This window comes from Larus michahellis, chromosome Z (assembly GCF_964199755.1).
Source record: "Larus michahellis chromosome Z, bLarMic1.1, whole genome shotgun sequence".
Lineage (NCBI taxonomy): Eukaryota > Metazoa > Chordata > Aves > Charadriiformes > Laridae > Larus > Larus michahellis.
Genome location: NC_133930.1, coordinates 11,565,866 through 11,582,999, shown reverse-complemented (window position 1 = coordinate 11,582,999; position 17,134 = coordinate 11,565,866). Strand labels below are relative to the sequence as shown.

At 40.9% G+C, this 17,134-nt stretch overlaps 1 protein-coding gene across 7 annotated transcripts in view; it reads right to left on the bottom strand.

Annotated features, from left to right (window-relative positions):
- The window catches only part of UNC13B (unc-13 homolog B), a 216,498-nt gene that overhangs the window by 73,804 nt on the left and 125,560 nt on the right, over nucleotides 1-17,134 (bottom strand). For all 7 annotated transcript variants that reach the window (XM_074569514.1, XM_074569515.1, XM_074569516.1 and 4 more), the window contains 4 exons: nucleotides 16,200-16,246; nucleotides 10,633-10,711; nucleotides 8,830-8,904; nucleotides 8,114-8,333 (listed from right to left, as the gene is read on the bottom strand). In XM_074569514.1, coding sequence (XP_074425615.1) covers nucleotides 8,114-8,333; nucleotides 8,830-8,904; nucleotides 10,633-10,711; nucleotides 16,200-16,246 — 421 coding nt within the window. The remainder of the gene's footprint in view (nucleotides 1-8,113; nucleotides 8,334-8,829; nucleotides 8,905-10,632; nucleotides 10,712-16,199; nucleotides 16,247-17,134) is intronic.

Below are 17,134 nucleotides of genomic sequence, written 5' to 3'. Positions count from 1 at the left end.
CCCCATTCACTGCACAATCTATGTCCTGTTCTTCTGCTGGGAACCACCCTGTTTGCATGTGGCATCAAGCTGAAGGCATCCGAAGTGCCTCTCTGGATCCCACTGTATTTTAGCTGTTTGTAAGGAGACAACTAAAATAATCCATTCTTAGAATTGCATAGGCATAGTATCTATAACAAATACCTACAAGGCAGCAAATCCGATAGTTAAAAACTTGGGCCATCATAAATATGGGGCAGTAGTACACTATCTAGTATTTGGAATCACAAGAGCTAGGCAGAAGGGTTTGTACTACACAGGTATTCAACTGTAACTGGAAAAAGGAGACCTCTGGTCACTTGCATACCTCTTCCAAAATTTAAAAGTTCATATAATTACACAATAAGAATGCTCCCACAACCATCTACTCCCTATTCAATTTTGACAGTCATGTTTGCTGTCAAAATTCCGCCACTGTCTATTATGTCGGATGTGAGGCATGCATTAATGAAAGCGCTGACATGAGCTAACAAGGGCAGAGAAACCAGGCTGTGAAACGCAAAGCAGGAACCCAAGATTGCACGCATTCTCTCTACATGCAGTCTGCAGTGATTTCAAGTTATGATCTTATATCAGATTAAGTTAAACCAGTACAAAAGTCCTGTGAACACATTCAATCATAGTATTTGTTTAGTTTAATATGCTTTTGCTTGTTTTCCCTTTCTGGGATAGTTTAATTAAAGTAAGTTTTGTTAGTTTAATATGCTTTTGCTTGTTTTTTTTTTTTTTCTGGGATAGTTTAATTAAAGTAAGCTTTTTCCTAGAAAAATAATCATCCCGGTATTCACCAAATATTAAATTACCATAAAAATATGCATTAAAGCAGATGCAAGTGTGTGCAAGGGGAGCCATCAATCACAAAGATATATAAAACTGTTTTCTTGTGGAACAAGTGGGCAAATATGGTATCTAGAGCATCTTTAATATAAGGCATTACACTTTTGCATATGAAACAGTTTCAGCAGGTAGTGACCAAATACGAATAAAGTTCTATGAATACACATGCATAAAGGACCCCCAGCAGTACAACGCAACAGGCAACCTTGTTAGCAGGCTCAACAGGGTGCCCAGTGACTAACGCTGCCTGAAGACATACGCTTCCAGAGCCTTCAATCTTACACCTTTCACCGTTACTAAATTCACTTCAATAAAGAAACAAAACTCAATTATAACTTCCACTATCCAAACCATAAAGAAAAAAACCACAGCTGGGAACAGACTGTGACTGCTGAAGTTTCAGAAGTTCATTAAGGACACTGCATACCAAGGCATGCTATCAAAGACCTGGGTATAAAACAAGCCATAACTCTGCATTACCTGATAATTATTTTTTTCATTTTATTTGCTAGAGGCTTGATGTTCAGTATTTCGTTTAGTACAATAAAATGTATCTGCCTCAGAGTTCCCTATTGTTGGCTTAAGATGAAATGAAATCAAAATACTGGAATTAATTATGCATCCCCGCTGTCTCTACTCACAGGTGATGAAGAACTAGCACCACCCAAAGTGATGTCTTGTATCAGGCAATCATCCAGCTGTAGACCCAACATTTATTAAAGGAATATGAAACCAAAATGATACCAGGGACTATGCTTTGAACTTCAGATAAGAAGAGAACAGAACTAGGTCTTCTGAGGATGGAGGTGGACTCTATGCAGTATATGCAGAGCTACAGAAAATTATTGGGAAACTGGGAAAGGCCAAGATGAATAATTTGCCTTTCCTAGATGGAATTCTGAAATCTGTCATGATCCAATGAAACCCAACCCTGCCCTGACCTTTCTAGCTTTAAGGATATTAAGAAGGAAATTCATACATTAGGAGTTCATGTTATGCCTAAGCGGTGTGCTCTATTTTAGACCATTTTCTACAAAAATTACTAGCCAGGCAGCTTGCAAATATAAACATTTCACTGTTCAACACCGAGACAGGGCAAGAGTTATCGCAGTTCTGGAGTGGCATGGTCTGCATCATTGCCTTAATGCAAGCATTCCAGGAGCATCAAATGATGCTTTAGAATGCAAACTTGCACAAATGGAAGAATTCTAGTTAAAAACATGTGTAACATCCCTACCACCTCCAAAGACCTTGCATAGTGGGGCCTCTGCAAGGCTAGCAGCAGTACAGGGTATCCTGGGTTGCAGGATGTGCAAGCTATGTCACATAGACACCAAGAGAGCCCTCTCTTTTGTCACCTCTAAGGCTTGGCTCTGCTTCCTGACTTTCAGACAAACCCCCCCCACACCTCCATCCATGCTACTCCCCGGCTCTGCCTGGGTAATTTTCCCAGGTAAGAAGGCTCCATCGTTCCTTCCCTGGGAAAGGTCTCTCTCTTCCTGCAGAAGCTGCACCTGAACTGCAGTGCAAAAGCCAGAATCAGACAGACACCTTATTTAACAATATGGACTCTGACTTCACAACACGCTCTTTCTTAATTTTAACACCCACTTTTTGGTACAAAACCACCAGAGTTTCCAACATAATCATCATGGGACTAATTGCCTGTAATGTATGTGATATAAACCCAAAGCATTTCACTATACTGGATGTCAGAGGGTACTTTTCCTGCTATTGGACCTGGATAGTATTTATTTAGTTGCAAAAAGAAGGTTTTGTCCAGTGGATCAGCTTTTCAAGTAGTCCTATAAATGGCAATAGACACAGGAACATACAAGTACTGTGCACAGTATCATACAAATGGTACTGGGCTTTTCTTCTCTCTTCCTCTCTAGGACTGAATTATGAGTCAATTTATGACTGGAAACAGAAAGCAAATATGTCTATATTGGGAATTGTATTGATACAGCTATTAGTAAACCACCAGTGCTGTTATCCTATGCTTTAACAGGAAAAAGTCAAGAAAGCAACACCGGCAGGATAGAAGACAGCTGTTCAGTAGGCGGATAATGCTTAGAAATTATATATTCCTGAAACTTAAAATAGATATTGAAGATTCAAATAAAGGTATCCTTCTTCCTTCTGGGCAAATATTTTCCTACATAGGATTCTGGAAGCAAACAAGTGCTTATCACCATGGTGCCTAATCATCATTCAACCCAGAAGCCAAGATGATTATGACAAGAGTGACTTAATCAGTCTCACTAACAGTCCACTCACTGAGCCAGTCTCTGGACTGCCATCTCTGAATTCAGCTTGCAACACACACAAGTTCCTCATCCAAAAAGCAACAAACATAACCTGACTTCCAGTCCCAAGTCAAGCAGAACTGAACAACTCCAGAGGTGAACCATAACCCCAGGAGACAAAACAGTACCAAAAGCAGAGCATTCAGTGACGCAGCCCTGATAGCCCATGTGAACTTCTCCAAGGTTTGCTGCTCCAGCACACCATAAAGAAGCACCAATAAAGACATATGGCTAATCACATTCACAACACAGATTTCATGTTCAACCATAGTTTGAAGCTTGAGATCTCATTTCCTTTCAAGATCTCCAAAGGACCAGATTCTAACATCCCAGAGCAATTTCCTTCCTCAGGTTTAACTGTGATTTACCAAGGGCTACATTAGCATCACTACAAAAATAAACAAAACACCGAAGACAAACTTACAGAAGCAGATTACTATGCTTCTGTAATACTAGCCCAGAACTGTACAGGCCCCTTTCACTAGGATCTTGCTAGTATAATGTCCTTCCATTCCACCCTCTTCATAATTCTGCTTCCTTATCTACATCTGTTCCTTGGCATCCTACACATCCATCCTCAGCTGTACTCTTCCTTCGACACCAACATTGCCCAACCCATTGTATTTTTGTTAGTACTACACCAGTGCTCAGGGCAATAGATAAAAGCTCTCTTTTTCCAAAAGCTTTGCATGCTACAGGGATTTTAAAGAACATCCCTCCAACCATTTTCAGCCAAGTAAGAAAGGAAACATACCCATGCAGCAGAGATTTCAAGTACTTTCAAGAATAGCAGAAGGCTAAAAAGAGAGCATCTTCCCTTCAGCAAGTATTTATGAGCTTATGATAAAAAGGTAAGCACCTCATCATCAGAGTAGTATCTTCTAAGTACCGAAAATAGAGAAACATCCTCTCAGACAAACAACCTGGTGCCAACAGAGCCATAAACCAGATGGCTACAGTACACATGCCACAACTGATTCCAGTTTACTGCACCCCAGACAGTGCCAATTCATGCAACAGCCGTGCTGAACTGGTCTGCAAATGGATTTTGTTTCAAATCGCAACAAAGCATTGCTAAATTTGAGTACTTCGTCACTGCAGTTCCACACATTTGTTGACTGTATCAGATACTCAGTTTCTTAAAAATATAGAGGGTAAGAAAAACACCCTCAACAGAAATAACCAAACTTAATTCTAACAAACTTGAGGAAAGAGATCTTTTATTTCCCACAGAAAGGCACTGAAGGATAGAATATGGATAAACAGCACATTCTGATTCTAAGGAATAAAACCCCACGTGTCTAGCCAAAATTTCAAGGCATAGACAACGGAACAGTATTTGTGGCCAGCCTGAAAATTCATTTTACTCCAATGCAACATTTTCCAGAAGACTCACACAGGTTGAAGTGAGGATGCATCCTGGAGCATCAAGGTATAATCAATAGAACTGTATTTGTTACCGGCCTGAAAATTCATTTTACTGCAATATAAGATCTTGCGGAAGACCTAAATAGATCTAAGTGAAGATATGTCCGGAGAATGTTGGTTTTTTTACTGACAGCAACAGTAAAGCTTCTGTTAGGAAGAAACCCCTCCTGAGTTCAGTATACAAGAAACTTCTGTCTGGAATTTATTGGATCTCTAAACCATTGCTTGTCCTCCAGAAGCCCCATTTCTCATTCCTCAAGCACAGCCTATGTTCTTCAAACATATATAAAAATTAATTTAATTCTTCCATATTCTTTTGGCCTGGTGAGCTCCAGTTAAAAGGATTTTAGCATGAACTTTGCAAAGCAAAGAACGCAGTTGCATGAAAAAGCCTTTTATTAGATTTCTAGTATTGATGACATTTGTTTTCCCAAGCCAGCAGCACATCCACATATTGGCCTCACCATCATCTTAATCTCTCAGCTCTGCCTTTCCTCTGCCTCCTCTGTCTTTTAATTGCACAATCGCCGTCTTCAGTTTCCTTTACATCTCTAGCCCAGATAATGATACCCACCACACTCACACTGGGTACCTTCACAGACCCCTGGCTCACAGTGTCTGTATTTTCCCTGTTCTAATGCTGGGTAGCTTTCAAATAACTCAGTAAGTAAAGTTTCTGTCTGGTTGGTTTTTACCTTTCTACAGGCTTCACAAGTTTTGAGCACAGTGTACTCTCAGTTGTTTCCTCTCTGTTTCTTTAACTCTGCATGCTGAAGTATCTTGTGTTTACATTTTGAAAGGAAATGTGCAAAGCAAACATCTACAATCCCCTGAACAAAATAACAAGTTCTTATCCAATGCTTTGCCATATATGAAAATTAGAGTTGTTTCCAGTTGTTGCTTCTATTCCATAGAAAAGTGCAGACTACTGCCATCATCACATCCCACAGCCCATTGCATAAACTTATTTAATTCCAACCAGAGATTAGAAAACCTGCCCCTGTGGTTATTCTTCAGAGGCTGTTCCAGAGACTCCCTGTTCTCCTCACTGAAGTTGTCTTCTATTTCCACCTTTAATTTTCTTACAGCAAATTTACTCGATTTTTCCTTTTGTAAACAGTAAGCTGAAACAGGACGTCTTCCTCCCTGCTGCTTATCTCCCTCTTCCCCAACATAATTCAGGCATGAACAGATTCAAACAAGGATTAAATCAATTCACAGAGCCATCACTGCCAGCTATTAAACATAGCATCTACTGCTCAGAAAAGCTTTAAGCCATGGATAGCTGCAAGAGCCAACCAGAGTCACAGGAGCTCTGCACACATACACTCCTCCAACTTGGGCTCTACAACATCCCATTAGAAACATTCTATTGGGACAGACCTGGTATGGCTATTTTTCTTTTTTGAAACAGCATCGCTCCCGTCCTTCTCCTGTCCCACACTGCCAAGCCTCTCTTTTGAAAGATAACAAACTCATACCAGCATCTCTCAAGACATTCTCATATTTTCCCCATTACCATTAAACTCTTTCCAGTACCCATCCCAGTCTGAAGTCTCACTTCTTGAACATGGCTAGCCACAGCTTTCCTCTGCAGGAATATACTTCCTCTTCGTCATTCACTATTTCTCCAATTTAGTGTTCTTTCTATTGTTTTCGACTTCACGACCTCTGTTCTGTACAACAGCTTTGTGCCTCTTTCCTCACTGCTGCTGGTGAGAAACTAATTTTTCTCTGCTCTCCATAGCATTTTCCCCATACTGAGATATCACAACTCCATTGGAAGATCTTGGACATGCATCTGAATCAAGTCTGGATGTGCATATCAGCAGCTTTTCATCTCAAATACTGAAAATCACCAGACAGTACAGGGTTCTGCTGAACTCCAGAAACAAAGTTATCCTGAGTCTAACTGACCCTCTACATCAGGTTTTGACACAAAACTGAGTTATGGTTTAACTACATACTCTGGAACCACCTGCTCTTTGCTTAGTCACAAAATAGTTGCAACAAAGCCAAAGTGTGAATGACGGAATTCCTTGAATGCTATGAACTGTAAAGATCACCTTGTGACCCTCAAAGACCAATCTAGAAACACTAAGCTACTGAGGAGGAACAGAGATGTTTCACCGGTATCAGCTGTGTCTGATAAATCAGCCATTCCAAACAGCCCCAATCCTAACTATGAATTATTTAAAATTCTGCACACATCAAAAATACAAGCATAAGCAATGTCCATTTGGGGTCTCAAGGTAAGGCATAAGAAAAACAAATGACCTATGGTATCACCGGTATTCACTGGTATCCCTTGCTGGATAATCCAGTATGGCTTTACCAAACAACTAGAGCCTTGACTCTCTATATTCCTATAATTGCTGACATGGATTTGAGTAAGTCTGTTTGTACTTCACAAACTTTTCTTATTCCTCAGACTTAGTCCATCAAGCTGGAACATCAAGCAAATCAAGAGTGAACAGAAACAGCCCCACCTTCCTACTCAAGATTTAACACATATGGCAGAAATTTCTATTCCATTTAGATCAAGATATTTTGCTCTCAAGCAGGAACATAAACTTGAGACCAAATCAAGAAACTGTTTTAAAAGCAAATAAAAATAACCTGACCAAGCCAGATCCCCAAATTAATACCTTTTCTCTCTCTCTTTTTCTTTTTCCTTTAATCAAATTCCTTTTAAACTACTCCATTGTGTGTGTAAGTTCTCATTTATTCTGCAATGTCACAGCTCTTTGAAGAGCTCTTCTTTGAAGAGAGGGCTTAGTTTTTGAACAGTAAAAAAAAAAACAACAACAAAATAAACAGAAATGCTAGTTGGAAGATGAAATACTGCCCTTGCACTCAAACACCACCTTCCTATCTGATCCATCATCTGTGTGGCTCAGCTCAGTCTCTGAAGTGATTAAGCCATGAGACTCTACTGTTAAAAGGACAAAAGGCCTTGCCAATCTACACGTGGTACAGAGAATCCAAGCAAAGTCCATGGACTCTGTACCCTAAGCAGGAACCTCATGCTGCTCTGAAGAGCTTAAAACAGTAGAACAGGCTGATGGTTAAAACAAGCTACCCAACCAGGACAGCAGGGCAGGACGGACAGAACAAAAGTCAGAATATCCAGCCTAATACCCTGTTCACCCAGCCTACTGCCTCTCTTCCATGCAGCATATATTAACAAATACACCACCTGAGCTGACAGTGAGAGAGATTAAACATTACGTGGCTTAAAACCACATAGGTGTGAAACCGTCAGGAATTAAACCTTCTTTTAAAGCACATCAGCACAATGTTGCAAAGAAATTCTTCTGCATCAGTGGAACTGTGTCCACTGGGTGACGGGGTTAAGTTTAACCCAATGGCACCTTTCCAGAAAATACGGAGTCATTTTAATAAATGCATCTTCACTCATCATGGAGGTATCCCCTGTACGTTTAGGTAAGCTCTGATAACACCTTTGGAACAGCCGTGTTCCACCGGCCACTACTCACTCTGTAAGCAGTCGGCGTTGAGCAAGTCTTGGCACTTCTCATGGCACTTGACTCCACATTCTCCGCAGCGCATTCCCTGCCGCGCAATGCCCCACAGCAGCCCCTCACACTCGTAGCAGTAGGTAGGAGTTGTGGCTGTCCACACTTCAAAGTTGTGCGGGGTTGTACAAGAGATGGGGTAAATTAAGGCTTGCAAGGTCTTCTTATAGACATGAGATTTCTGAAAGGCAAGAGCACACATAAACCAACATCCAGGAAGGTGAGCAAACCTATTTTTGGTGATTAACACATGAGTTTTAAGGGAAAAGGCATGAGCAGTGCAATAAATCTATACAGTTGAGGCAGCCAAATTTATCAAACTTTCACAAGCAGCAGCAGAGGACACCCTTCCAAAAATGTTTCTCCAAGCATTTAAAAAAGTGGAGGAGATGGAAGAAAAGAATTAAGGTTTGTGGATGAGGGATATCTTGCATAAAGCAAGTTTCACACACTGTCTCCCATGGTAAATAGCACAGAAGAAAATGGTAAGATTTCAGGATCACTTTGACACATTAAATGTGAGTTTTTACATGTTTGGTTTCTTTAAACAAATGATACAAGAAGCTTTGCATCTATATTTTTAGACATCTGTGAAGCTGGCTCTGCATCCCAGAGAGCCATATTCCCTTAATTTGCTTACTAAAAGTTAACAGGAGCCAAGCAACCCTCCCACTTACCAGCTCTTCATCTTTGAGAGATGTTCTAGTGGCCATTGCTGAGGTAATTCCGGCTTTCCGGGACTGAACCAGTGACTAAGAAGGAAGAAAGTTTGTTATTCACCACCAATATTCAGAAATGCACTGGCACTACACGCCCAGAGATGTGACCAAGGGGACTCTGCCATCTCAGATACCAAACCAGCAGTCTATTATATTCAAATCGTTTTCTCAAATGATAGCTCACATCTCAGAAGAGTCAAATGCATACCTTGAAAGGTCTCCAACTCATTTCCATCTACCCACAACCTGTTTCCCTCTGGTAAATTTTTATTTGTTTCTCTGGTAAGAGCTGTCAATGAAACCTGGGTTCACATCTCCATTTCTATGTTCTGGTAGCAATGGTGATCCTGCTATTGCCTAAGGTCACAACAATGGGACTCACTCTTCCATATCTAACATAATCTCCTTCTGGCTATGAATGATTTCATCAGTTTTACAACAGACACAACAGACCAAACATGACAGTGAAAGGGTTAAAAATAAACAAGTTAAAAAAAGAACAGACTGGGTTGGGAGCACAGGTTTGAATGCTGATATATCACAATCATTGGCCATCACTGAATACAATGAACAGCATTTTCCCCTCAAAACTGCTTCCTTCCCACCATGCCAACACTATGTTCTGCAGCCTTGGGCAGAACAAGGCAGTGCCTTTGCAGCACCTCACACTGGTATAGAAAGGATTTCTTCAGCAAGCCACTCCAGTTAGATGAAGGCAGAGATGGAAACTAATGATAGCAACGTCTGCTTTGAAATCACCAAACCCTATTAGAAACTTCCATTTATGCTCCAATTCATCCTGTTTGAAGACAGACTGAAAAAGTTCATTCCATCAGTGATGGAGCAGGACAGACTGCTAGATACACATGCACTGCAATACTGCAGGTTCAAAGTAAAAAGCAAAGGAGTGGAGGGAAAATAAGGTAAAATATTTTTTGTTTCTGGTGAAGACTTGGTGGATAGTCTTTAGCTCCACTTACCATGGCCTGTGGAGAGAGAGAATGAAAGCATACAAAGGAAGTAACAGAAGTTAATGCCATTTTGCAAAGATATAAGGTACAAGCAGTTAGTAAGACACATATTAAGCTTCCCATGCATAAGCTGGCAGAGAGAATTGCATGCATCTTTTCACAAGAACTACAGACTATGGAAACTTTGGTCTTTCAGCTGTTACAGCATTTCTCTCAAGCATGAAATTGCTACGTGTACTGAACACAGCCAACAGAAAAACCATTTGTCCCGCAAAAGCCTTATTTCACCATATCACACAAGCATATGAAACTTGTCCTCATTACTTGCTTGGTTCTCGTGCTTCCTCAGTGCAGAAGCCTATTGGCAATATTGCAAATTACTTTAAAAATCCAAGCCCATATGCTCGTTTATCTATCCTTTGAAATTCCAACCTTCTGGTTAGTTGCCAAACCTCACATGGACATTATAACTTTCCCCAAAGTATGTGATTTTTAGGAAAACATTTAAAAATAACACAGGCCTAAAAATAATCAAATATTCTGTGTAGAATAAAAAGGAAAAAGAACATGAAAAATATCTTAATTCTGCCAAATGAAGAAAACTGTCTATGACAACTGTAGCTCATTCTACTGAGATTTTTCCAAGCACAACTCCTAACCCCTTAGTGTAAGAATCAATTTAATTAAACAGGAAACCTTCAACTTCTTGAAGTGACAATGAGTGTTACCTTATGTCAAAAAGTGAAGCCACATGCACTAATGGCTGTGTGACAGAAGAAAAATCTCTTACCAGATCACTGACAAGTGGAATTGGCTTTTTTTTGCGTAGATCGGGCATGCTATCAATGCCATAGAGACCACCTGCAGGCCTGAGAATTCAGGAGAGGAAAAAAAAAAAGATAAAAATTTCACCAGCAGCGAGAGACAGAAAAGATATGGCCAAAAAGCTTCCTTAAAACTTCAGTCTCCTTGCTAATACCATAAATCAATGAGAACGGGAAGAATCATCTCACTGTAAATGCAACTTAGTAATAACCAAAGTTGTTAACACACTGAAAAAAGGTCATTTTCCCATTCTCAGTTCTGAGGTCTGAGCTAGCTGAGAATAGGCTGGGCACTGCTTGCAGAGCACCCAGTGCTTCAGAGTCGCTGCTGCCAGCATGGTGGGTTTAAGGGAGCCACATCACCACTGCCTCTGTGGGGGGCAGATTTGGTAAAAATACTTACCCAATGGCAGAACAAGAGCTCCGTGGCAGTAATTCACATGTAGTTTAGTCTGTAGTAACTGAGCCACATGCCTCTGCTTTCAGAAGTACCTTTTTGCTCCTTAGGAAGAGCTCAGTTTATAGTTTACTATTGTCATTGAGCATCATAGCAGGAATCACAGAATGGTGGGGGTTGGAAGGGACCTCTGGAGATCATCTAGTCCAAGCCCCTGACAGAGCAGGTTGCACAGAAACACATCCAGGCAGATTTTGAATGTCTCCAGAGAAGGAGACTCCACCACCTCTCTGGGCAGCCTGTGCCAGGGCTCTGCCACCCTCAGAGTAAAGAGTTTTTCCTCATGTTCAGATGGAATTTCCTGTGTTCCGGTTTGTGCCCATTGCCTCTTGTCCTGTCGCTGGGCACCACTGAAGAGAGTCTATCCCCAAAAGGAAGTACCTTGGAAACTTGAAAACATCCTGTCTCTGATCTTTCTCCATCCTCTTTCTTTCCATTTAATTAATTTAGGGTTGCGGGGGGGGGGGGGGGAGGGGGGTTGGAGGGGGGGGAGGGTGATGCTTTACAAGCAAAATCAGCCAGAAGATTATACTTAAGAAAGTGTAAAGTTAATGCTAAAAACGATTAAGTGTTTATCTTCTTCATACAAAACAATCCAGACATTCCTGCCTGGTGTCAGTTAGGAAGGAGCATGTCAAAGTGGATTAACCCGGGGGCGGGGGGAGGGGGGGTATGCTGCTACCCATCATCTGAGTCTAGGCTACAACATACTTAATCCTGGCCCTTGAGGTCCATATAATTATTAGGAAAACCTCACATCTAAGAAAGATTATTTTTATTTCTGTAAAAGGGACCATCTGTGGTGCTCAGTGTTTCAAGCCATGCAGACCTCTACGCACAAGTGCTGCCATTCGCTGGTGGAAGTGGCAAGGGGAAAGCCTTGCAAAAATAAACACTGTAACCTGCATCCTTCCTGACAAGATCAGCCTGAATAGTTGTATCTAGATCCTGCCATGCACTGGTAACACCACACAGATTTAAGCCTGTACTTGAGGAAGGTCTGTTAATTCAGCTTAAAGGTCCCAAGTAAATCATCTGCATTGCTTTTTCCTCAGGTTAGGAACTGAGCACCGATTTCTCTGCTGATGCACCTATCACATTCGTCGTGAACTGAAGAACAGACCTGTGATGTGACTCCTTCCCTGCGACAAACACCCAGCCGCCAGCCAAAACCCACAGCCCTTCTCAGTGTCTCGCTCAACCTCCCCACCTCCGCACTCTTCTCATGCCTTGCTAACACTAAGAATGTGGTTCCCAAGGCCTTTTTCTTGGCTACAGAGACTATATAGCAACATTCTGCCTCTCTATCCTTAGCCATTCATTTTCACTCTGTACAATGCTGGCTTATATGCAGCTGAATGATAAATTGGCTGTCACTTTTTTTGGTACACTACACCCAGCTGAAATGCATTAGGATACCACGACTACAGGAAAGAGGAGTATAGGTGAAACCATTCCTACTGCAATAAAAGACACACATGGAGCTACCCTTTAAAACAATCTAGGTAAGCAAACTGCCACTAAATTTGCACATGCCATGAAAATTGGGAGGCTGGTAAGTGATAAAAAGCAAGCTGCACTCCTCAGCAAGCAGGGCCTACTCAAACCCCCTTTGAATAAAAATATATATACATATATAAAAAAAAAATTCAAGGTGACCAAGCCTATATTATAGCAGACCTTGCTCTAGGATGGACAAGGATGTCAGGGCACAGCCTAGCACAAGGCTGTGTCAAAGAGGGAAACAGTCTATTATATACAGAAACATGCCATAGCACTGTAATGGTAAAACTGACTTTTTTGACAGGGCGTAGGAGGTGACATGTGCGAGCCACGGTGGAGCTGACAGCTGCTGCTGGTTGAAGAAGCCTGTTGTGAAGGCGAGCAGTCCTGTGTGACTGCCCGAACTGCTTGGGCTCTGCCTGTGGCGTGAGTCCCATTCGCACTGCAGCCCCAAGCACAAACCGCCCGCTGCCAGCTGCCACGGCCAGACCTCACCACTGGGAACGGAAGACAAACTTGGACTCGAGAAAGGGGAGATTTGCAGCAGTTAAATTAAAACTACTGGAATCTTTGGACAAGAATTAGAAGAGTTTTCCGACGCTGGAAATCCTTACAGCGAGGATACACAGTGGTTTTATTAGAGGTCACTCTCATTTCCAGCAGAGAATTCCAGAAAAGCTTTTTGCCCAAGTTACACTGCAATAATCCCTTCTGCCTTATTATAGAAAAATCTGGCCCATATCAAGAAATAAGAAATACCTGCATATTTATACTGTCACTTATATTGTCAGAACTCAGTACAATCTTGCTGGGTTCAAACATGGAGTTTCATCTGCTGCCCTAATGTTACAAAACCTTTCCAATACTAGCAATACTGTTTGGGGGTAAAATGGGTGTCAGAGAAGCCTACCCAGATGACGCCAAGTATTCCAGTATTATTGAAATCACGATACAGCTTATTGGTAAATTTTGTGTCAAAAACTCGTGTCGAATCACTGGAATTACGAAAGCATATGAGAAATAGAAAGGGAAAGTCTATAAGCTGAAAAGATCCAACAAAATGGTCACAAGTAAGAATCTAGAGTCAATGCTCCTCCTAAAAGTTAATGGCACAGCTGGGAATTTATACTTCTTTTCTACACAATTTCCAGTATTTTTTTTTTAATTCAATTGAAAGGGAATTGTGATAATATGGCATTTCCCAGGAAAGAAAAACATTAAAATTGTATGTTTTATCTATTCAAGATGAGCCTAAATAAGTTATTGTGCTTGAGAAATGTGTTTCGTTACAACATGGTTTGCTGCAAAATATTTATGATAGACTGAGGTTTATGATAAAACCAGTTGTAAGCCAGACGAAGAAGACGGCTATTTGAAAGGTGCTTGTATTCACCACTGAAGAGAGGTATCCTAGTATCTAGATAATTATACACTCAGATGACCTGCTTTTAGCTTGTTAATACTGAAAAAAAAAGGATTTTCAGCAACAATTCTTAATTTTTAAAATTATTCAGCTTGTTGTGCTCAGAGGTATGATTTAGTGATAGTTTTTGTCAGTCACATTGATGGTTGGACTAGATGATCTGAAAGGTCCCTTCCAACCTAGGCAATTCTATGATTCAGCTATCTCAGTGTCTTTATTCAAGCACAAGCTCTACTTCACTTAGCAAAATTACAGTGTTTGCCCAGTCAGAAGTACTGACAGTGCCTCAAATATGCACACTGTAGCTTTATATGTAACAGGGTAAGTCTCCTCTGCAATGCATGTAATATTTATAGCATTATTATGGACTGCTGTATTGAGGAGTGAATAGCATTTCTGTAGGAAAAGATGACTTGCACTAATAAATAAAATATATAGATATGAGATATTATGCCCAGAGACTGATACATAATACCAATTGTACTTTTTTTGGAAGCTCTCTCTCCAAAGCCAGTGATTACAGAGAGGGAGCTACTTTTCGCATTATGCCAGAAGTGCAAATAGCTTGAAGCATGTATTCATCTTTTAATACAAGTTTTATCAGATAGATGCTTCCATTAAATCTTGAAAATTTAAGCAAGCAGAGATGGTTTGCAATGACAGAAGATGATTAGTTCCTTCAAAGGACACGACTTCCCTAATCTTCATATGAAAGAGGAATTCCAAACATAAGTGCTTTAATATACTTTGTGGCTAATAAGCCACAACGAGGCTAATGGTGGAATTAAAGGTTCACCACCCACAACCACCTTTTGTGGAAATCCGTTGCATGTGGGGATACAGTGAATAAGCTAAACTTTTCTCAAAACTGCGTGAGCCAGTCTGTTTTGTTATAGCTCACACAGATAGGGAAAATATTACAGACCAGAGTAAACATTGCCTTGAATTGACAAAACACATTTTTAAGCATTTCAGGACTGTAGGTGTATTCATCTTTCAGGCTGGGAAACCATTTTGTGTGCGTGAACCAGTAAACTCAGTACATTGTCTCCTTGTTAAAGCAGGAGAAGGTGCTGTTTATAGTTAGAATAAATCACTGTCTTCTGCTCCTGCTAATTGCCAGTTCTCCAGCAGCCTGCTCACCAAAGTCTCAGGCTCCTTAGGAAATCATGGGGTTGCTAGGCAGCTCCAGGCATCTGCAGGTGTGGAGGACGCTTTACGGGAGTACCAACATCACAGAACAATGACTCCAAAAGCAGAAAGCCGTATAATGAAGCCTCCAATTTAACTTTGCTTTTTATTAGAGAAGTTCAGTAGTATTAGAATTAACTTCCATGCATAGCAAGCCAACCACTTGCTGAGATTTCGGGGCAAATCTGCTGCTATGTCAGTTTCTAATGAGTGCACCACCACTAAACCATATCGCCCTAATGGCGTACAAGGCACATAACCTAGCAGCTCGTAAAATGTGTCATTGTCTTTTTTTTCCCAGAGAGGATTCTAAGGAAGCTACCATGCTGGCACCCATTATGCAGAGTATCATGCTGAAATTACACACAATCAGAATCTGTCTGCTTCATTTGCTGCGAATAGCGTGTTGCAGAGAGAACGCATGGCCTCTCAGTCTCACCTGTGCGAAAGAGGCATGATGATCACTGCTTTAAAAATTACAAACAGCAATGACTTCCAGAGCTACTGCAGTTTTGACTACTGCAATATCCATAGAAATCATTGCAAAGACTTCCTTAAAGCTATTTCTTTCTTCTAAGAGCAAAAGACATAGCAATCTTTCTGAGCTAATCCTTCCCTTCAGTCATCAGTGACTGATTCAGGAAAAAGGATCTCATCCAGACCACTCTGTGGTGCTCAGTAAGGTTTACTGCTGCCATAAGCATTTGCTGCCATCATATTACAGATTATACATTGCAACTATAAACGTGTTCTTAACCACAGATCTCTTGAAGAGCTGCACAGCTCTTTAAGAGGAGGAGACTGAAATAGAGCAGGAGTCTGCCCCTAAGTGAGGCATGGCTCTGAAAAAGAGCCATTAAAAACATCAGAAGTGCTACTTTTACTTAGGTTGATCTGCAGACCTTTAAGGACACTTTAATTATAAATACAGGGAAACAGGGTCTCCAAATACCACTTACCCTCCTTTGAGCCAGGGTGGTTTTGATGGATCAGCCTCATCTTGACCCTTAAATGGGGGAAGGGAAAAGAATAGTATGAAATTAGTTTCCAAAAACATCAGAAAAAGTATTCAGACTATGTTGTGAGGACAGGATTACAGACCACACTGCATGCAGGCAAATGCATACAGAAACTTATTCAAGCACCTCCAATGACCAACATGTCAGGACAAGTCATACAGACACAGGCAGGCTATGTGATTTCATTGAACACCTAGAACCAGGACCAGAAGAGCCTGTTCAGTGCACCTCCTCTTTCAAAAGGCAGTCTTGAAGAACAACTTTTTTTCTTTTATCCTTTATTCTTTTTCTTTTTTCCAGCCCAACAAAAGCATGAGTTATCAGAGAGCTCCTGTTACTACTAGAGGTCATCACTTACATAAATATGGTCATAATGAGGATGTTATAAATAAAAAGCACCTGTATGAATGCACGAATGACTGATGAACATGAAACTTTGTACAAACACTTGTGAGCTTTGTTCATGCTCAAATGCAAAAATTTCAGCCCCCTAAGCAGCGAGGTCCCCTTGCAGCTCCACCCATTCATATGCAAGTATTAATTTCCAATGGGTGTCAAACAAGGGCCATCACTCGCAAGATGATTGCAGGTGAACTGAGACCTCACAGTATGACGGAAAACACCAGAGACTGCAAATATGAAGATTCATACTCATGAATTCAAACCACATTCTTATATTCATATTAGGAGTGTATTTACAGAGTGATGTTTTGTTTCTTTGAAAAATCTTCAGCGGACTGATTAGAGCTGAGAAGTGCTTAAACACTTGCAATGTACCTGGAGAAAACAAAAGTTTTTGGATAAGGGGAAAATCGTTTACCTATAACTGGGGAACTCTGTTCCAGCTTACAGTTCATACATTCTCCTGCACTCCC